The 22927-nt window shown below is 49.2% G+C and overlaps 1 protein-coding gene across 2 annotated transcripts in view; it reads left to right on the top strand.

Moving 5' to 3' along the window:
• Nucleotides 1-22927, top strand: part of GTF3C1 (general transcription factor IIIC subunit 1) — a 1956011-nt gene that overhangs the window by 1098044 nt on the left and 835040 nt on the right. For both annotated transcript variants that reach the window (XM_085632176.1, XM_085632175.1), the window contains exon 24: nt 639-799. In XM_085632176.1, the coding sequence (XP_085488302.1) occupies nt 639-799 (161 nt within the window). The remainder of the gene's footprint in view (nt 1-638; nt 800-22927) is intronic.

The raw sequence follows: 22927 nt of genomic DNA, 5'->3' as shown, positions 1-22927 counted from the left end.
CTTACGCCCTTTTCATCAGGGTTAATTGTGAGCAGAATATATTTTGTAGCAATCTTTTAGTTTCCCTGCGTTGGTTCTAGGTAACCTCAGTAGAAAAGGGTATTTATCTTGACGTCTTTTTCAGTCATTCCATGCACACTACAACCTGCCATTAATGGCCCTAAATTGGTTGTCTATAACGCACCTTGATAACTTTTTAGTATTTAGATACACATCCTCTCAATTTATGGGCAGCTAATATACAGATTTTATTCCCCCTTAAATCGTCCAGTTCTTCAGCCAGATTTTGATAATCAGGCCACTCAGGGTCCCATCATTAGAGCTCCCTCACCACAAATTTGTGATTGCATATCTAAGAAATTATTCACATGTGCTAATGTTCCAAAACGTCTACCCCCACACTTTTCGCTGACCCCAATTTCTTCTCGTATCTCTCCTGTCAGTGAGCAATTTTTAAATATGTAACGTGTAGTTTACTTAGTATTGTTTTTGCCTCGCTCATCTTCCTCAAATACCTCTAAATATTGCATTTTCTGATGTAAAAGGATAATGTTCAATTCAACTTAAAACTGACTTGCGTATGTATGTAGACTCATACCTTGGCGTTATTGTATTCACCTGCAATCTGTTTTTTAAAGAAAAATCATTAGAAGAAAGCAAAATTAAGAAGTACAGATACCATGATGAAGCAGATAAAAATGCCCTGCAGAGAATGACTCGTCTGCGTGTGACATGGACTACACAAGAAGACGGATTGCTCATGCTTTGCCGCATTGCCAGTCATGTCTTGAACAGGAAGGTATTGTCACTTTACTTTTTTGTTCTCTGCCTACAAACCAAGGCATTTCTTTGTATCTCAAATGACCTAAATATCAGCCGTGTGATAACATGAAATTAGTTAATCAGGAAGCAGTAATGACCACATGTAAAGTGCACTTTAAGGCTGTACCCCTTTGTTTCTTTGGCTTAAGGGTTTGCCACGCACATGTGGAATTTTGCAACAATCCTCTCCCTCACATCTTCATTAGAGACTCACTGAACAATAGCAAGTAGCTGCCATGTGGGGAAAAAGGCATCAAACATGTGTGTCAGGTGGTCCTGTAGTCATGTATCTAGAGACATCTAGCCATAGATTACTTCCTTTAGAATCCTCCCCCTGGTGCGTGACTGAATCTGAAAAGTTTTTCCACAGCACGTCCGCGCGTCGGAAGAGGTCGTTACACAACTCCTCATCAACGTCCTCAGACGATGTGATGTCGATGGAGTCTATATAACCCCCGCGCTGACACGCTGATGTTAGTTCCTTCCTTTCTTCGCTTGCAACGCGGATCTGTAGACGTTAGGAGACTGCATTTTTGCGATGCCTTCAGGGTTTAAACCCAGTGGGTCTTGTGACCGACAGATGTCGGTCACAGATCCTCATAACATGTGTTTGTGGTGCCTTGGAGCCCACCATGCCTCAGAGGAGTGTGCTTCCTGTCGGCATCTTCGTCCGAACACATTGAAAGAGCGTCGAATGAAGCCTCTGGCGGCACAGTTATCTGAGGCACTGCAGCGTTGTCAGTCCTCGTTCAAATCCAGAGACCGGTCCAGGAGCCATATGGGTTAGGGGCCGTCTCCGTTGTTGTCGAGGGAGGATCCTAAGCACCAACAGTTTGTTTCTGATGCTGTCTCCCAACCTTCGGTTGTACAGCATTCTTCCACCATAAGACTCCCTAAATATAGTGGAGCCGGGGCAAGACTTGCCCAAAAACAGGATTATTATGTTTCCCTGCATAAGGTGTTTGGGCCTCAATTCCCCTCTGGTGCACTTTATAGCCTGAAGGAGGTGGAAGGTGCCCCTACTGGATCCTCGCCGGCAGTTTGCGATCTGCGACAATCGACCCCGCATGAAGTACTGTTCCCAATGAGACCGCGTGCCGCATGCCATCGGATGCGGCGCCGATGGAGCCGTCTACTTTAGACAACGCTCCATTTCCCCTTATACAGCCTGTTTCTGCTCTTCCTATGGAAATGCACAGTTGAGAAGGCGAAGAGGAGACTATAGGGTGTCAATAACTTTTGAACAATTCTGTCCAGCCTCACTGGTGGAAAATTGGCTGACTGACCTGGGTGAGACTAGTGGACTTCAGTCCTCCCTAGTTTCAGATTTGCTTTCTCCACCTGGTATGGCAACAGAGGTAAGTTCTCCTACGCTGAGGTATTAAGTAGGGCAGCTGTTGTCTTACATTGCCAGCTCCCCTCTGTGGAATTGTACACATACCCATTGGTGGATGTTCTTCTCTGGGGTCAGATGGGAGTGGAGCATCTCCATGACATATTGTTAGGGCTTAGGCAAGGCTGGTAATGGGAATCCCTGTAGACAGTTCTATATCGCATCGTCATCAGCCTGCCTCTGGGGTCCCAGATTGTCTCTTAAAACACCCCTCCGCAAAAGGTATTGTTGTGCAAGTAGCTGCAGCCTCTGTGGACCCAAATGTTCTCCCTCTGCTTCCAACAAGCACCGAGTTTAGATTGCTGGAAAGTTGTGTGAAGAATATTTTCTCTTCCGTTAGTGCGGCATTATGCTCTTTGAACACTATATGTATTCTCAGCAGGTTTTACCATGCGTTATGGGGCTCAGTGGAGAGCTTGCTGCCCTCTTTCCTAGAGGAAGCCAGAAATGAACTACTAAAGCTGTGTGATGGCTGAGAGGCGGCATAATTAACCATAAATGTGATATAGACGGCACTGATTCCGTGGGTAGAGCTGTGTCTCAGTCACTTACCCTAAGCAGACAGGCTTGGCTGTGTCAGTCTGAGTTTTCAGAGCCTGTACAGACTAGCCTGAAAGATGTGCCGTTTGATGGTGTACATTTGTTTGGTGTACAGTCTGGTTCGGCTTTGGGATGATCTGTTTGCTGGTGGGGACTACATCGCCCATAACTCTTCAGTACCCCAGGAGGGGGAGGAGCCGCGAATCGCGCTCAAAAGCGTCATTGACATCTGCGGCGCGGAACGCGCGCGTGCCGTGCCCGGGCCGGCCCATCCGCACCAGTCAGCGACCGGAGGAGGCCCGGCTGGGCCCGACCTCTTGGTTGATTTAGTTCGTAGCACATTAATTGTTCTGTGGAGATTGAGACGGCGGTTAGAACTCAGCCAACACATCAAGGTACTTTTTTACACCCCATTAAATGTGATCATGCTAGTATTCCTTAGCGACTTCATACAGAGACAGGGGGCTTTAGCAGTTCAGCGTCCGAAATGGGCAAAAGGAAAACACTTGCTACACAAGGGGGTGCCTCAGAGGGTTGCATGGGTAAAATGGATTCATTTTTGACCAAAGCTGCCCATGCTATCACGCAGTAGATAGCCTTGACAGAGCGAAGGTTATCCTTAGAGGCTGGAAAATTTCTTCAGGCCCACATTAATATGGAGGAGGGAGAACAAGGAAATTCAGCAGCTGTTATGGGCCCTCTAGAGTGCTCAGCAACTCCAATAGCCCCTGCACCCCCAAGTCAAACAATTACCGTGGATGAACTTAGCAGGTCTTCTAATATTTTAGCTGATAAAACATCAGAAGGAAAAAACGAACTACCTATAACAAGTCTTCAAGGAAATCCCCACGGCCACAACCACGGACACAAGCATCTTTACAACCTGATTTGACCCAAGAACAGTTATTAGATTCATTATTTACAAAGCTTGAATTAATGACCAAGACCCTTTTAGCGCCAATAATTAAAAAAATTGAAAAAGTCGAAGACTTAGTCCACAATTTGATCACTAACTGCAATAAATGTGCTACTACTTTTTCGCCAAAGCTAATGGGGGAAGGGGTAGAAATTTCATCTCGAAACAAGAATCAGACTCTACCTGACCCATGTATAAATATTTTAGGAACTATTGAAATACCTAGGGGACCAAGCCAGTCAAATATACCCGAGGTGACAGGACCGGTAGCCCAGAGCCCCGAGGTAGCCCAGGTTAGTAGACCCCTGAACGGCTCCCTCTACCCACATGTAATCAGCCTAATCACGGCATTTCCAAAGTTGTGAACCAAAGTATCCTCGATTTGCCCCCTGCATCTGCCCCGCTAGTACCAGTCTTATTGGAGGTTCCTGCGCTCTCCCAAGAAACTAGGGAAACCACTCAGGATTTAATACACAAAGTGACCCATTGGTGTACAAAAAATTATATCATCTGATGACATTATGGCCAGAAGAGTGGGGTGGATTGGTCACCAAACAACAAAGATTGGCGCAGGTGACTGTATAGTTGTCAACTTTAAGGATCCAGAGAAAACCAAGATGTTAATAGGCTGTGCACACCAGAGCAGTTCAAACTCCCCAATCCGAGAAGCCTCGCTACAATACTTTTACCCCCCAAGCCAGCGTAGATACCCTATGCAATGGAAATGGCAAACAACCCAAAAAACAGGTAGGCCCGTCGCTAAAACTAACAGGGATAATAACTTACTAATGAGTAACAGATTCCAACCCCTAGCAAATCTTCAAAATTTGGATGAAAATGACTGACTAGAGTTAGAAGATAAAACTCATCAGGGGATACCGTCAACTAACATGACCCTAAACGCACAAAATCTATTGGTTCCAATTACGTTGAAATTACTACTACAATCCCAGAATTTCTCCCCATCCCAATTCCCACTGTGGCCAAGCATGAAAAGGTCCTTTCATGGAACATAGCGGGAATAAGGTCCAAAAGAGCAAACTTATAATGGGAAAACTTTCTTTCAATGCATCATATCATTGCCCTTCAGGAAACTTGGGAAGTAAATGATTGTTTTTATCTAGATGGTTTTATTGTGTGTCACAAATGTGCTATTCCATCGAATATGGGTAGAGCCAGAGTGGGTTTACTGCTAATGTTCTCACTAAAGCTCTCTTGTAAGTCACGCTCAATTAATTGTAAATCTCAGAATGTCTTGGCAGTAGAACTGTCTTTTAAGAATCGTGCTACAGTGTTAGTGATACATTTTTATAATTCCTTTTCTAGAGGGCATGAGCTGGAACATCTACAAGATTTAAAGCAGTTCTTGGAATGTTATGAGGAGAATAAACAAACTTTTTATGAAGTAATAATTCTAAGGGATTTTAATATTCATCAATGTAATCTACATTTTTTTATAAATCAGGACCAGGGGAGATTTCTTTCTTCACTAATTCACTTTGAGCACACACCCTCAGGCATTTTGCTGGAAGGTATTCTTTCAAGTCAAAATGTATGCTGCCTCCAACAAACGGACAATGTGGCGCCAGTACCCACTTATGTACAAAATGGAAGATTCAGCATTATTGATTATATCTTATTGTCTGCTCTGTTAGTTTTGTTTGCTGAGGATTTATTGGTCACTCGGCTAGGTTTTAGTGACCATAACCCACTTACTGCTGTTATATTATTATCTGCTATTGAAACCGGAGAATCTGCCACTTGTCTGACAAATACAAATATTAGCACTAAAGACCAGGCCCGCAGATTAAATGGGGAAATGATAGCCCAGATAACGTTTTAAATAATGTGTACACAGTTTGCCCCCCTGAAATAGTCCTGTCTAGATTCCGATATACAGGACAGTTCTTTCTTAACAGCCTTCAGGAAATTAACAAAACAAATTCAATCTGACCTCACAATCATTGGTGGGAATAAACGTCAGAAGGCTGCAAGATGATTTGATGGAGCATGCTCAGCAACTCATACGGAGCTAATACAGGCCCTAAAAAATACCCCTAGAGATAAAATTGAAATTAGGGGCAAAACAAAGGCCTATAAGATAGCAGTCTACAATAGGAAGAAGGAGTTAAGGGAACAAGCATGGGAGGCCCTACAACAGGCTAGCATACTGAAAGACAGCTCAAACTTCTGGTTGGTAGTCAACAGTCCCATTCTTTCCGAAATTCCTAACTCCAACACTGACTGATTAATTCCAGCAGACGAATGGGTAGCGCATTTTGGAAATATTTTTAGTGAAGTAAACCTGGGAGAAACAAAGGAGCATAGGGAAGGGGAGCAAATTAGCACACCACTCCACTTTAGTGTAGAGGAGGTCTATGAAGCAATTGTAACGACATCTGGCAGAAAGGCCCCAGGCCCCGACGGGATACCGGCGACCTATACAAAGCAGATCCAAATGTATGGGCTAGCATTTTGACAAATGTTTTTTATGCCGCAAATGTATACGGATTCCCAATATCCTGGGGGAAGACAGTCATCGTTCCCATTTTTAAAAAGGGCGCAAAGGTCGAGCCTATATGTTATAGGCCGATCTCACTTTTAGATTTGGCAGCCAAAATTATGGGAAAAGTTGTACTTTAATCGCTTAACGACATGGCTGGATGACCGAAATGTTATTTCTAACCTGCAATATGGCTTTAGGCCAGTCAAAGAGACCTTGGACCAATGCCTAAATTTACACTTAGCGGTAGGGAAGTACACCATTGCCAAAAAGGGCATAATGCATCTGGCGTTTATGGACCTGACACAAGCCTTTGACTGTGTTAATAGATCAAAGCTTTGGTCCACCCTAAGTGATATGGGTCTCGAACCAGAGCTCGTGGATTTCTTACAAGCTATTCACGACAATAACACAGCGGCTGTCAGATACAACAGTAATGGGGATTTGACAACCGCCTGGGATGTCAAAAGAGGGGTACGCCAAGGTTGCATCCTGGCCTCCCTCTTATTTACACTGTACATAAATAAACTAGGAGATTCCTTAATAGCTAGTTGCAAAGACATCCCTAGATTCAGCGCCAAGATGATTCCCGCACTTTTATACGCGGATGACAGTCATATTAGCCAGAACGGCAGTGGGCCTCCAATCACTTTTAGATGCTTTTATAATTTTAATGGACTCCTTTTCAACAAATTTTTAAAAATCACACACTATGTCTATTGGCTGTGGTAAGTCCCCAAGATCGCTCAAATTTTATTGTAAAGGGACAGAACTATCAAAGGTTTCAACCTTCCCTTACTTGGGGGTACTCTTTGACGAGTGCGCGTCATGGTGCCCTAAAATTACGCAAAAAAAGAATACTCTTGCTAGAGCCACACTAAATTTTGCTAAAAGGTTGGGGTCAAAACCTATTTCGGCCCTGATGAAGATATATAAGGAAAAATGCATTCCCATGGCAACCTACGTCAGTGACATCTGGGGATATAAAGAAGGAAAGGATATTTAGCATGAGGAAGACAAATTTTGACGTAAGATTCTAGCAGTTCTGCATTCCACCCCTGCATATATAATACATGAAGAACTAGGGGTGGGGTACATATCAGACCAGATTGTAGCGGCTCCACTAATGCGCTGGCTGAGAGTATGGGCAAGTCCCATTACAAACATAAACCAAATAATAATTACTGACTGTCTAGCTCTGGACAGAGCCGAACATATTCCCTGGCTAAAGTATTTAAGGGATCTGACAAATTGGCTAGGTTGCCCTGATTTATTCCTAAATTCCTATATCCCAAACCCATGGACAAACTAAAAATTAGAAATATTAAACACCAGCTTTTGACTAAGCGCCAGGGACTAAGGGAAGAAAAGGAGTTGATAAAACCAACGGTAAGACGCTATGTAATATTATCCATGCAAAACCAAGTCCAACCCTACTTATCAATTGTGGGTAATCCCTTTCATCGTTTTGTTTTAACAAGATTTCGTTTACAAATGGCCCCCTGGCTTTTGTCAGTTCCTCAGGGCTTTTCTATACCTGGCACTCTAGAACCCTGTCCTTGTGACAATTTCTCTGAACAGGATACTCTTCATTTTATTTTATTATGTGATTATTATGTTTCTTTACGTACAAAATTTATATTGCCATTACTCAGAGATTGTCACTTTGTGCAAGTTAGGCCAGCCTTACTGTACCTTTAAATGCTATCTTCCCCTATGGTTTGTTTTGGGGTTGCAAGCTTTTTAACAGGAGCTATCAGGTGCAGGTAAAAAGAATTTTTTTAACTGTCTTAATGGTTTTATAGGTTTTTATTTAGAGGTCCACTATGTGTCATAAACGGGGATTATCTCATTTGATAGAGTTTGCCCTTTTGCACTCTGCACTTTACACAATGTTTTTGTACTGTAGGTATAGCGGGACTTAGTTCTCTGACTGATACCAGGAATGTCAAAAATGTGGACAATCTCATTTTGAGTCTGCTCTTTTTATGCACGCTGCACTTTATAAAATGTCCTCGAACTATATGTATCTCAGGGCTTGTTTTTTCTGGCTGATTACTGGAACAACATAAATGAAGTCTTTTTGTACTTGATTATGTTTTGCTCATTTGCACTTTGCATTGTATAAAAGGTCTTTGTCATATGTATTTTAAACTTTGGTTACCTGGTTGATATTAGGAATGCTTTATAAAAAAATTCTGAATTTTTAAAATGTGTTAATGAAATGCACTGTTGTATGAAATGTTTACTTTTATGACATTAAGTTGTCGAATAAAACATTCTTGATTATGATGATGATTTAGAGCTGCACGGTGTGACAATGACACTTAGAAATGTCTTTGAAGGCTCTGCTTTCCTTCTTTTTTCTGACTTGTGTAGATGGAAGCATTTATTCATCACTGGGTGTTGCAATATGTATTTTTCTACTTGTGACCGGTGCGGTGTTTCTGCTTACTGCAGGAATTTGTGTTTTTTTAACCAACCTTGCAATTCTTTTCACGTTTTTGCCTGACCTTTATTTGGTCAGTTACGATTTATAGTAGTGCATTTATTCTGCAGTACAGTTGTGTTCTTTCCACTACATTCTACGATATGTGACTTTCTGGATTACTTTTACTGCTTGGCGCTCAAGTAGTGCCTTTCTCCTTCAGCTCTGTCATAGACAGTTTTTCAGCTGTTTATTTGTGTTTGGTTTTTGATTGATACCTGATATATACAGGACTTTCAGTTTCTTTACTCTTCGGAAGGACTAAAGAGGTGATACCTTCATGGTACGTTCCGTACTCTAGATGGAGTATTTTCTATATATATGAATTGTGAGCATTTCTAAAGATATATATTTCTCTTACATACAATATTATACATTTGTGAAGTTTGGTGCCCCTTGTTAGGTGCTTTTGATAATAGTACTGCCATAGGAAGTTGTCCTTCAAACACTTTGTGTTTTGCTCTTCAGATTCTGTCTTATATCCATTGCTATTTGATTGGCTCTTCCACCCCTTCCTATAGACATGGTTTGTTTGTAAATGTTCCTGGGTCATGATTGTTTCTTTTCCTGGGGTTATGTCATTCTATTATAGCTCTCCGCCGAGATGTGTGTCTCCGTATATTCTGCTCCTTCTCTTATGAAGGGTACTAATACTCTTGAATTTTCTGGAGTTGTTATAACCCTTTGCGTTATAACTAAGATTTTTTCTTTTTGAGGGGCATTTCCCTCTAATGATGTACCTTTTCTTCTCTCTGAAGGTATTCCTTCACATTGCCATGATGGGACTAGGAGTTTGCCTGTTAGCTTCATCTTTTTGTAGATGGCTTTTATTCTTTTTTTACTGTATCATTACTCTTCGATGGGGGCGACACTTTTAATCTTTTACCTTACTCTAGTTGTTGTAGTTAGGTTTGCACTTTGCGAACTGTGGTCACTAGACGACATATACATTTTATAGATCGCTCAGATTCTTTTATTGTGTAAACCTTTCAAATTACCCAGTTTCAGTATGAGGGATGTTTTTCTACATCATCTGTAGATGGACCTCTGTTCATATTGTAAGATTATTATTATTATTTTTGTAATCTTCTTTATTGGCATTTATGAAATTCAAACAAAACAACCAATACGAGTGCATTCTCAATATATGCATATTTCAATCATGGCGGGGCGTGGCCAAGCCGGCTACGATGGCGGCTGTGGTGTGCTGAGGCTCCGTGATCGGGCTCGTAATCTGCCCAATTCCAGGCGTTACTCGCAACCTGAAAACAAGCACCGGACACCGGAGCAGGTCCTGGGTCTGCCGGAGTGCTCGCCAGGAGCTCAGCGCTGAAGACAGGCGGCGACGGAGACAGGCGGCGGTGCGGCCGCCGGATCGGAGCTCTGGACTGCAAGATGGCGGACACTCGGTCCGGAGGAGCGGACTAGGGGGTGCATTCGAGGTCCCCGGAGCCGGCGCGGCCCTTGGCTCACCATAACTCACACCCGGAAGGCAGACAATACCGACTCCTGAGCAGGGGGCGACGGAGGGTGCTGGACTTCCCAGGCGCGCGCCCACTGCCGGTCCCGGAGCCCGGGAAGGGGACGAGCGGCCATTTTGGAACGAGGACGAACCTCCTCCGACGGAGGACCCAGTAGCGGATCCCGCGTTGAGGTACCGGCTCGGGGCAGTGCCCCCCTCACCCGGTGTCCCGGGATCGCGGAGACCGCTGTTCATCCTCGGCTTGGTAGCGGGCCCCCACGATTCCCCCCATCATGGCCGGTCCGCCTGACCTCAAGATGGCGCCTGACTTTCTGTGGGGAACCGGCGATGTGGTGCGAAGTACGCTAGCACGAACGAGGTGAGCTACGCCCCCGTGTCGGCGCACTCGCGGGAGTGCCCCACAGCTGAGCGGCTCCTATTATAAACTGCATTGGCATAGACGGTGGCCCAACGCCGGCACGGTGGCATGACACCGGGATAGATAGTACCCTTGTACATAGAAGGAGAGCCCCTTAACCCCCGGACAACATACGGAGGAATACAGCGGCGTTCCCGGAGGGTGCCCGACCCCCAGGGGCAACAAAACCGTCGACGAGGCGTCCCCCTCCCCCGCCGGTTGTGGAGGTGGACTTCAGTCAAGTTAGCCTCGACGGGGATCCCTTCAATCAACGGCTCGCTTGCCTCACTCTGCCGGCCGACGACCTAGGCCCACATCGCTGCCCCGGTCGCCAGGATGGGGAAACCGAGAGCGACCCAACACACGGCGGTACCTGAAACAGCCCCAGAGAACATGCCGAAGACTCGGACATGGGTGAACACAGAGGCACCACAGGCCGATCCCGCGATCTCAGCCAAGCTGGATCAGGTCCTCGCGGCCATCGAGCTCTCCAGAGTCTCTATGGAGGAGAGACTCGGGACCCTGGTAATGGACATCAGCCTTATCCGCGACGATCATCGCAAACTGGTGGACAAAGTCAAAGATGGGGAAAAGACGGTGGCCGAGCTGCAACCCATGATTGGGGCACACCAGAAGTCGCTGCAGGAGGTCCTACATCGTTTGACCATTATGGAGGAACGCGCGGACGATTTAGAAGGACGCTCAAGACGCTGCCACATTCGCGTGCTGGGTTTGCCAGGAGGAATTGAAGGCACGACCCCCCTGCAATACATGGAAACCTGGGTGAAATCCTTCACCCCCGAGACGGATCGTTCTGCTTTCTTTTCGTTGGAACGGGCTCACAGGGTCCCAGCCCGTAGGCCGCCGCCGGGTGCGGCTCCAAGACCAATGTTAGCGAAGTTCCTCCATTACCGGGACAGGGATGCGGTGCTGCGTGCGGCACGAGCGGCAGGCGCCCTGCAGGTCGAAAACAAGCGGATCATGGTCTTCCCGGATTATGCGAGAGCAGTGCAGCAACAACGGTCTTCCTTCCTGAACGTGAAACGCCGCCTCCGGGAGAATAAAATTCAGTACTCTTTGCTTTTTCCAGCCCGCCTCAAGGTAATCCATAACGGCTCCACTGTTTTTTTCACCACCGCCTTGGAAGCGCAGGATTGGGCGGATCAACACTGCTCGCAGCAGTCTAGAGCAGACACCATGAGAGACCCGAACCCCACACTATCCCGACCCAGGAGACGCACTCAGAAGCGCCCACGCGGTGGTGCAAGTGGCGGGACCAAGTTGCGCACCCAAGATTCTCCCGACCTGGAACAGATTGTGAGGGAAAGGAGGGAGGCCCTGCAGGCGGTGATCAATCTGCAGACGCCCTCCCAGCTGGACGACATAGATCGACCCCCGCACATTTTCACATCTGAGGGGGAGAATGACAGCGACAGCTCCCTGTCGGGCGGAGACTCTGTGACACCCCCTCTGGTCACTCCTCAGACGGCGGACCTCATTCTGGATGGACAATCAAGGACTCTTGTACCGTAAGAGGGGTTTGCTGGGAAACTGACTAGCAAGGGTGGTTATCTTCACGTATCACTCCCTAACTATAGACACCTTGGCCACCAATTGACGATATGAGCAACGCTCACTTATCCTTTAAAGGCCCGATCCGCGTATCGTCTTACGCACCCACACCGCCGCCCCCATCATACATTGTTGTACTTCCCGTCTTTCGCAGGTTTGGACGCATCGTCTCTGGCGATGGGTCCTTGGCATTGGGAATGTTTCCCGACCCCAGTTACGCAGTTAGTTTCCCCAGTTCAGCATTATCCCAACTCCCTCCCCAGCATACCGTTTCTTACCCAGTTCTTACACACTCCACACGTCATGGCACCCTACACCCGCACGACCAAATGCCCCAGCGGCCGGGATCACTGGTTCGTTACTCAGCAGCGGCGCAGCGAACCCCTAGGTCCCCACACCACGACCACTCGGACTAACGGCTCCCTCGGCCCGCACACTAGACGTACTACCCATGGCACAGAGGATGAGTGTAACAGACGTTAACATACTTACGTTAAATGCACGCGGTCTTCACATCCCCCGCAAGCGCTATGCGATCTATGCCTACGCGAAGCGCCAAACAGCATCCATACTCCTATTGCAAGAAACCCATTTTAATGCAGCGGAGGTGGGCAGGGTGCAGGCGAAATGGCGGGGCCTTATTTGCGCTACAACCTACTCATCATTTGCCCGCGGCGCGCTGATCTGGATCCGACCGGGTACTCCGTTCCGAGAGCTCCAGCGGGTGGTAGACGGGGAGGGTAGGTTCGTCCTGTTGGAGGGACTGCTCGACGGACAGGCCGTCCTATTGGGAAGCATATATGCCCCAAATGTTGATCAGGATAAGTTTTGGGACAGACTTACGAAAATCCTAGCCCAATTCACACATGTGCCTTGGATACTCGGGGGAGACTACAATTGCATCCTGGATCCCGACTTAGACCGTTCATGCCCCCCACTGCCACGTCCCCCTACTTACAGACAAATCGATAGATTTAAGGCATGGGTAGCACACTGGTCACTCACAGATGCGTGGCGATTGCATTACCCTCATACATGCATGTACTCCTTCTACTCTGCTCCTCACAATCTCCGAGTCAGGCTGGATCGATTCTTATGCACGGCAGCGATGCTCCCTCAGGTCCGTCACACGGATTACCTGGGTAGAGTCATATCCGACCATGATGCACATGTACTAAGTCTTCAATGGAGACCCCCACACCCCCCCCGTCCCCACATGGCGCCTCCCATGCGATTGTCTGGCGGATCCGGTCTTCACCCACGAACAAGAGTGTAGTATCCGAGAATACTTTGCCAGAAATGCGGGGTCGGCGTCCTCCACCCTGATCGAATGGGACAGCTTCAAGGTGGGGGCCAGGGGAGACTGCATTCAACAGCGCGTCGGGGTGAAACGCACCCTGGAGCAGGCCCTTGATAAAGCCGAGAAACGGCTTGCCAACGCCACAAAACTCACCGACCAATCGGTGGCAGTGGCAACGCAGCTCGCCCATGCCAAATCGGAATATCAGGGAGTGTGCGCGGATCTGCGGCGATACAACTTTCGGACATATGCGACTCGAATGCACAAAGACCGCGACAAGACGGGTTCGCTGCTGGCGTGGCTAGCTAAACAAGACACGGAGATACGACCCATCACGTCCATACATACGCAACACGGCGTCCTGGTACACTCCCAGGACGAGATTCTTCAAGAATTCCGTCAATATTACTCGGAGGTCTATGATAGCCCTCGAGCATGGAGTCAGGGGACGATCGATCGCTTCCTTGACCCTCTGCCTCTCCCTCAGATCTCTGCTGCAGAGAAAACTGACCTGGACACGACGATACATACCTCGGAGATCACACATGCCATACGTACATTGGCCCGAAACAAAGCCCCGGGCTTGGACGGGTTCCCGCTAGAATACTACGTCACCTTCACTTCCCTGCTGGCCCCCCGTCTATCGACGGTACTGGACACAGCACTACACGCGGGCGAATTACCCAGCTCCATGAGAGAATCGGTAATTGTTACTTTCCCGAAGCCCAACCGCGACCCACAGCTGTTAGCCTCTTATCGACCCATAACGCTCCTTACAGCCGACTGTAAAATTTTAGGGAAAATATTGGCAGAAAGATACTCCCGGGTGGTGTGTCCACTAGTACACGCTGACCAATGCGGATTTGTACCGGGCAGGAATACCTCTCAGAACTTACGACATCTGTTTCATATCCAGGACCAGATTGGTGACCGCTTCCCCAGAGCGGCGTGCCTAATCTTGGACCTCGAGAAGGCCTTCGACACCCTGATGTGGCAGTACCTGTTCGCGGTTCTCCAGCGTGCTGGCCTTGGCCCCAAGCTTGTAGCCTACACCCGCCTTCTATACACTAAGCTCACTTCCCGAATCCGCATTGGGCGTCGTATTTCTTCGGCATTCACAATACACAGAGGCACCAGACAGGGCTGCCCCCTCTCGCCCCTGTTATTTGCGTTGGCTGTGGAGCCCTTGGCTATCCGTCTCCGAAGGGAGGGGCAGGACTGGGGCATACCACTCGCGGACACCACACACTGTGTCTCACTGTATGCCGACGATCTCCTCCTGTATATACGGGACATCACCGCGGATCTAACCTCACTCGGGCTCATCTTGACCGAGTTCGCAGAAGCTTCAGGCTTGAAGGTGAACTGGGAGAAATCTGTGGTGTATCCCCTCCACCCCGACTCTGCCCCTCGGGAAGTGTGGATTGGTGATCAGAGACTAAACTGGACGGCGGAGGCCCCTCGCTATCTAGGGGTTCGCCTATATCACTCACCCACTGACATCTTCGAGGGTAACCATAGTAGGGCACTCGCCTCTATACGTTCCACCATCGGGTTTTGGCGGCAGCTCCCACTAGCCCCGATTGGCCGCGTGGCCCTAGCGAAAATGATTCTGGTCCCGCGTCTACTCTATTACTTTACTAATCTCCCAGTGATACCGCCTCGCTCTTTCTTCAAAGATTTGGACTCCCTTCTTGGATCCCTAATATGGGGCAAGGGGCGACATAGAATCGCACTGGCAAAACTGAAATTACCCACGACGCAAGGAGCCCCCTCATTCGAAGCCTATTTCCTAGCGGCGCAGCTCCAATGGCTCTCCCATTGGACAGCCGGCAGGCACACGTCCGAAACATACACGGCCGCGGGTCGGTTAACGACACCGGAATTATGCCGTTTGCTTGTGCCGGGATCCCGCCCGGCGGGGACTTACCCCCTCCAGGTGGAGGTGGCCCGGGGGTGCATCCGGCGCATACACCGACTCGCACCAGACCGGCCCTCGTATTCACCGTTGCTCCCGCTGGTGGGCTGGCCCAAAAACACCCAGTTCTTCACCCCCGCCATGCTTCGGGAGTGGACATCTAGGGAGGTCACCGAGGCAGAAATACTATTCGCGGAGGGACACCTCCGGCCATTCCAGCAACTCATTGATGAATACGATCTCCCCCCGGGACAATTCTTGCGGCACCACCAGCTCCTCAGCCATTTTCGACCGCACTATGATCTCACACTAGGAGAGCCCCCCACGCATCCAGTCCTTCACATGATACTGCGAATGGGACGGGGTCGTCACCTCACCACCTGGCTGTACAAGTCCATCCGGAAGTTGACGCCCCCATCATTGGCGCCCCTGCGGACCCTTTGGGAAGAGGAGGTGGGACGGGCGTTTCATGACAATGAGTGGGACAGGGCACTCGAATTCCCCAAAAAAGTGTCTCGGAACGCCCGTTTCAAAAACATACAATATTACATTCTTCACAGGGCCTACTTGACCCCAGTGCGCCTCCAGCGTTTTTATCCCGATACAATTTTCCTCTGTCCCCGCTGTCAGGCGCAAGACGCAGATTTCCTTCATATGTTTTGGTCGTGCCCGGGGATCCAAGCCTACTGGTCGACTATCCACGAGACCCTCCGAGATCTCACGGGGTTGCCCCATCTAGATACCTGGGAGTACTGCGCACTGGGAATAATGGGCCAGAAGAAGCGGCACAAAGTGCCTATACGATTTGTCTCATTAGCACACCTCCTGGCTAAGCGATGCATAGCTATGAATTGGCGTTCCCCTACGGGCCCCCCGTTGGCGGCATGGAGGGGGGCAGTGCTCAAGTGGTCCGCGGCTGAGGAGGACACCCTGCGAGAGGAGGAAGCGAAGGGCATACGCAAAACCCCGATCTCCCTGGAGTGGGCGCTGTTGATGCATCAGTTTAAACAATCCCAGCCCCTAGCTGATCAGGACACGACCGTGACCACCCCTACTGCCACGCAGCCACGCGCGACACAAACCCACCCGGATGACGCTCCCCTCTAATACTTCACACTCACCCTGGAGTGACTAGGTTCCTATCCCCGCTGCTCCGGGGCCTGCACCTATGCCGTATGTCCACCTGCATAGTCGTACCCCGGCCAGGGGTTCCCAATACGCTGCGTCACCAGTTACCTTACGTACCACATGTGATGTAGTCTGGCTGACCCTTCTCTGATAGTCCATGACTGCCCCCTAGTTTCCTCCCCCCCCCTCTCCCTGGTTTGTTTTTTATAGTATGGCAAACACCTGTTACAGTGCACATAACTGCAGTGAAGGTTATTATAAATGTTACGATTGATTTCACCTGATTGGAAACATGTACTTAACGATATTGCCATCCAACGCTGATATGTAACGAAAGTACTAACAAATGCCAATAAAAACAAGTTTAAAAAAAATAAATATATATGCATATTTCAATCATCTGCAACATCTAACAGCAGCTATTATAAACAGCAGGGCTAAAGCAACAGTAAATCACTTCCAGGATTCCAACCCCATTCTTAACCCTGTTCCTAAAGATGCAGCCGACTCTTATCTCTTGATCTTGTCATCAAGACCTTAACATACTAGGATATCTTACAGGGAGCAGCTGTGTCCTTTGTCCATGTATCATGTTCACACACGTATGCCCTTTATGAGTTGGTGTATATGTCAGTACACAGACCAGTTAGAAGACAAAAGAAAAACCAACACTAGGGCCTCTGTGAAACAGTAGATACCCATCTAAACCGAACATTTACAACTACTTCCGGGGGTCCGCTGCCTGTATATCAAATCACCTTTTCTCTGTCTCTGCGCATTTTGGGGGCTTGCTCTCAGTGTCAAAACAGCAAAACAGAGGGGGGGGGGGAACCCCGAGGTGAAGGAGGAACGAGTGGTCGACAGCAAACCGGGAGGAGGGAAGGAAGTGAGCCTGAAAAGACACAGAACGGTGCAGCAGTCTCCCACCGTTTTCCTGGGGCAAAGAGAAGCTGTGCCTAAATCCTCAGCTTGAGTCAGCTAGCCCATGGGACCAAACCACCCCCCACGCCCCCCCCCCCCCTTTCACCAAAGGGCCAGTTTCCATGTCCAAAATCCCTTCGGAGTCCGAGTCATCCGATTGGGACTCTCAGTCCATCTCATTGTGGGTGTCCCAGGCCCCCAGTATCTCAGCCCACGGTTCTTCCAGGGATCTACGCCTCTTTGTGACCTTGTCTTCACAGATCAAGGCCCTCTCCTCAGCTCTGGCCCAGCCGTCAACGTCCTTCTCCCAGTCAACTATCGTTGGGCCCTGCGCCTTCTTCCATCCCGGAGCTATTCTCCGTTTGGCCAGCAAGAAGGCCAAGTCCACAAATCTGTGTCCCATCTTCTTGGGTTCAGGCCTCGCGAAGAGTCGCAGCAGGCAAATTTCTGGACTGCATGACGGGTTGCGGGCCAGGACCTTATTCACCATCTCAACAACTGTGGGCCAAAATGTTTGCAATTCCGGGCAAGACCATATCATATGATCAAAATCGGCATCTAACTTTTGACATCTAGCACAGAACAAGTCATTCCTCTTATATATTACATTTAATTGATGCAGCGTAAGGTACGTTCTATGCAAAACATTAAGTTGTATGAGCTTAAATGCTGTATTCCTAGACACCTTTTGTGGACTCCTCAATATCTTTTCCCATTCTTTCTCCAACAGTTATCTGCCCAGAGAGACCTCCGATTTCTTTTTTATACAAGGTGAAGTAGTCCAATTCATCTCCGAGATTGCCAAATAAAGCCATTTCACCAAATGGCCCGCCGACCCCAACCTCACCAGTGCCTGAAGGGCCCCATGAGTGGCAGGTTCTCTCACACCATTCCCACACAACTTAGCCATCGCCCCCCTTATTTTGTGGTAATTTAAAAACTGACCCGGTGGTAGGTCATGGTACTCTAGACAATCAGCAAGTGTGAGCAACTCAGCATCCCGGTAACAGTCTACCACAGTTAATACTCCTGCCTCTTCCCAGCCCCGTAACTGTGTTGAAGTGAGGGGAGGGCCCATTCCCTTCTGCGATATGCCCGTAAGGAATACGTCTGCGGTATAGGGCAGCACATCCGCCGCTCTCTTGGTGCATCTATCCCAACACGCCATTGCCACCCTGAGAAGTACACCCATGGGTTTAATCCTTCGGCTAGGGATAAGCATTCTGGCGAGTAGGGTACCCTGGAGTATCTGAGCCGGTGGTATCAACATCTCCAACCCTCTGCCATCGAGCCATCTGGCCAGCCACTGGAGTTGCGCTGCTAAGTAATAGGCCTCAAAATCTGGAGCTCCCAGTCCCCCACTCCCCCAGGGCATTCGTAATGTCTGCAGCGAGACCCTATTGCGTTGGCCATCCCAAATTAAATCACACAACCACGAGTCCAGGGTCCTAAACCAACTCCTCGGAACCACCACAGGGAGGTTGACAAAAAAAATACAAAAGTCTCGGCAAGACCACCATCTTAGAGAGTGCCACTCTCACCATCACGGGCAGCGTTAGGGAACGCTAAAATGCTATACTCACCACAGAGATCTTAGGGCTCCCCCCCAGGTTCCCCTCCATTAGGTCTACCTGCCGATGGTACACTTGAATTCCCAAGTATTTAAAGGAACCTGGGGTCCATTCCAAATCGACCAGAAAGTCCAATGGTCTTCTACGGCCGGGTTTCAGTGGAAATATGCATGTTTTTCTGGTGTTTACATGCAGCCCTGACAGTTCCGTAACCTCCAGCAGTATCCGCATCACTATCGGTATCCCACGGGGGCCATTACGTAAATAGATCAGGATATTATCAGTATATAGCGACACCATGTGCACAGTTCCGTCCAGCATTACATCATGGTTCGCGCCCTCCTGCCGGTCTGCCAGCGGCTCCATCGCCAAAGCGGAAGGCAGTGGTGACAGAGGGCACCCCTGCCTGATTCCCCTATAGATAGGGTACTGGGTAGATACCGTGCCTCCCGTTCGCACCCTGGCCCTAGGGCACGCATATAACAGTCGGACCCACTTCATCCAGTCGTCACCTAGCCCCACCCGCTCCATGACCGCTAACAAAAAGTCCCACCGCAAGGAGTCTAACGCTTTCTGTATCACTGCTGATTTCTCATACAGTCCTTCATATTTATCTCTAAACACAGTGTTAATACCCTTCGGGGAGCAGATCACCTGTCCAGCTGGATCTAGAATGCTAGTGATCGGGCGTCCCCCTACCCTCTGGCTTAATCAGCCAGGCCAACAACTTCCCAGCTCTGCCACCCTCCACATGTTGCCGTTCGCGGTAGGCACAGAAATCCAACGTGCGCAGCCTATCCCACGTGGTGCTATAAGCTGTCCTCACGTCCGCCAGTTGTCTTGGAATGTCAGCCCCCTCTCCGGACCCCCTATCCAGTGCCAAAATCTGGGCCTCATGTGTTTCGAGTTCCAGAATGATCGATTTCCTAACACCTACTGTCTGTCCCAGACATTGTCCCCGAATTACCACCTTGAAGGCCTCCCATTCGACCAATACGCAACTAGTTTTTTCCTGATTTTCCTCAAAGTGTGTTACTATAGCCCAGGAGAGCGTCTGCCTAAAGCCATCATCTTCAAGCAAGGCGGGGTCTAAGCGCCACAGTGGTATGGGGGCTCTTTCAGGCATGTGGGCAAACCGCATCAGAAGGGGGCTGTGATCCGATAGGGAGCGTCCCAAATATTCCACCTCGCGCAACATCGGGGCCAACCTATCCAAACAGAGGAACATATACAATCTACTATGTAGATCATTAAGGGGAGAATAGTAAGACTATTCTCTCTTCCGAGAGTTGTGCACCCTCCAGATATCCAGTAGCTCCCACCCCGCTACCCAAGCCCTGAGTCCTTGGGCCATCACAGCCGCCGTTGTGCCCCTCAACGGGAGAGTGGACCTTTCCATCTGTTAATCGCTGATACAATTGAAGTCACCCCCCAATATCAGGTCACCCTCAGCAACCCCAGACAGTGGATTAGAGAGGCGAGTCAGGAAAGCAACCTGGTCCTGATTAGGGGCATAAACACTACCCAGTGTCACCTCTTTATCCTTCAGCGCTTGCTCTTAACAATAACATACCTCCGTCTGGGTCAAGTATCGTACGAGAAGCTCGAAATGGTACCCCCGGCCTAATCCACATAAGTGCCCCCCCCTCGCAAACGCTGAGTACTTAGTCGCAGACAGTTGACCTCCCCATCTACGCCGCAATCGTGCAGCCTCCACCTCCGTAAGATGGGTCTCCTGCAACATCACTATGTGCACACCTCTACGCTTAATGTAATTAAAAATGCTATTTCGTTTTGCAGGAGAACCCATGCCCCTAATATTCCAAGTGAGGAGCCTGAACTCCTTAGCCTTTCTGTGATTTCCAGCCATTAGTAATCCCCCTCCCCCCTCCCAGCACTCCGCCCATCAGCATCTGCAGTGGACTCCCTAAAACAAAACAATATCCCCAACTGTGAAACTCCCCATCCCATGAGCGGACTGACAGCGGTCAGCTGCCCAAACTTACAACAGACCATCTAGTCCAGTGGAACGCCACCTTCCAGTGGCGGTATCTTCTGGAAAGGGGTGGCAAGGAACTCCAAAGTCCAACAATTAAAAATTAGAAAACAAAGAAGAAAAGGGGCGGGAATCTCGTCCAGTCCTGCATGAAGTGCAGGGGCAATCTCCCTCTCACCACTCTCAAAAACAGACGTTGCCCAGCCCCAATGAATTCTCCTGTCGATACACCATCATTAGGCAATGTCATCGGCTGTACGCGGGGTCAGCTTCGGGAGTTCAGTGTTATTTCCAGAGTTGTCGTCTGAGTTGGATGTGCGGCTCACTCTGTCCGAGGAAGTGTCTCTGCCCTGGTCCTGACCTGGGGACCTCAACCGAGCCACCGCCTGCAGCGCCGCTTCTCTTTCCTGCTGTGTCTAGGAGACGGTGGGTTTCTGCAATGCTCCTTTCTTCTTAGTGCGATGCTGCCGTCCTCTAGCTCCTCGTTTCTCTCCTCTCGCACTGGACTGTGATTTAGGCAGCAGTGCACCTTTCCCAAACACCTCTAGCCACGTCCAGACATCGCCTGGCGTGCTGCAGAAGTGGGTAGTGTCATCTAATATTATTCTGAGTTTGGACAGAAACAGCAAGGAGTACTGTAATCCCGCTTCTCGAAGGACCTTCTTAACTGCTATATAGGAGGCTCTCTGTGCCTGCACCCTAGCGGTGAAGTCCGGGAACATGGACACTTTACTGTTGCCCAACGTGTATGGGCTGTGAGTTCTTGATTGTTGCAGTTTCGCATCTCTGTCTTTATAGTGAAGGAGGCGGGCCACCATTGGTCTGGGAGGCATCCCCGGAGCCGGTGCGTGTCCCGGCACTCTGTGTGCCCTCTCTATGGCAAAGAATTGAGTCAGTGTGCCAACTGGCATCACCTCCTGAAACCATTTTTCCGAGAAAGTGACCACATCTGATTCCTCCATTTTCTCTGGAATCCCAACCACACGAACATTATTGCGCCTATTCCTTCCTTCGGCATCTTCCGCTCTCCGCTCAAGCCCCGCACTCTCAATGTAAGGTCATCCAGCCGAGCAGACCCATGCTGCTGTTCTGGCGCTCGTTCCGTGAGGGAGGTCTCGACCTCGGTGACCCTGTCTGCTAGCTTGCGGTGTTCTGCCTGTAGGAGTCCCAGCCCTACCGACACTGCTCCGATATCCTGCTGCAGTTCTAGCATCAGATATTGCCGCTAGTATTTTATCCAGGTGAAGGTGTAAGGATAGGTCTTTATCAGCCATTTCCCCTTTCTCATGCTCGCTATGCTGTGGGGAGGGATCCCTGGTATTGGGCTGGGTAGCCCCATTTTTGGCTTTTGGTTGCCCCATTCTGTTCACCTGGCACCTGGTTCCAACGCCTCCCCCACAGACAGACAGACTTTCCACTCAGCAGAGCAGCCAGAACCCAAACTACGTGTTTGTGTCCACTGTTCGCCTGCCCCAACAGCAATATCTCAAGACAGTCACTCCTTTCGTCACAAATCCATCAGGAGTGGGGGTACATCATCTATAGGCTTTGAACAGCTAGTGCTGTGCTACTAGTTGGGCGTCGTAGCCCCCCCACGGCAACTAAACACCACTCGGACCAATAGGTATCCGTCAAAGCCCAACCCGGGATCAAAGTCTCCTCCGCTCCTCCTTTCCACCTGCGTCTTACTGCTAGTATTCTAAGTCTGAGTAGCCTTGAATCTTGCTTTGATCCTGGTGTCTTGATGCTCTATGGTCGAGGTTCAACTGCCAACTAGCCTAGCACGGCTCCCCTTCCTCCGGACTCCTCTGCGCAATGTTACAGCGTACCCCTGGTGTGCTCCTTACTTCGTCATGAGGTCCTCCAAGGTTCCCACGGCCATCAGATGCGGCCCCCGCGTCACAAAAGTCCAACGGGCGGTGGGGCACATGATGTGAAATCCCACCTAGACCTGTGGCCAGTTATCTCGGTATAGGTTG

The sequence above is a fragment of the Triturus cristatus genome, chromosome 10, assembly GCF_964204655.1.
Source record: "Triturus cristatus chromosome 10, aTriCri1.1, whole genome shotgun sequence".
Lineage (NCBI taxonomy): Eukaryota > Metazoa > Chordata > Amphibia > Caudata > Salamandridae > Triturus > Triturus cristatus.
This window is presented reverse-complemented; position numbering and strand designations above follow the sequence as displayed.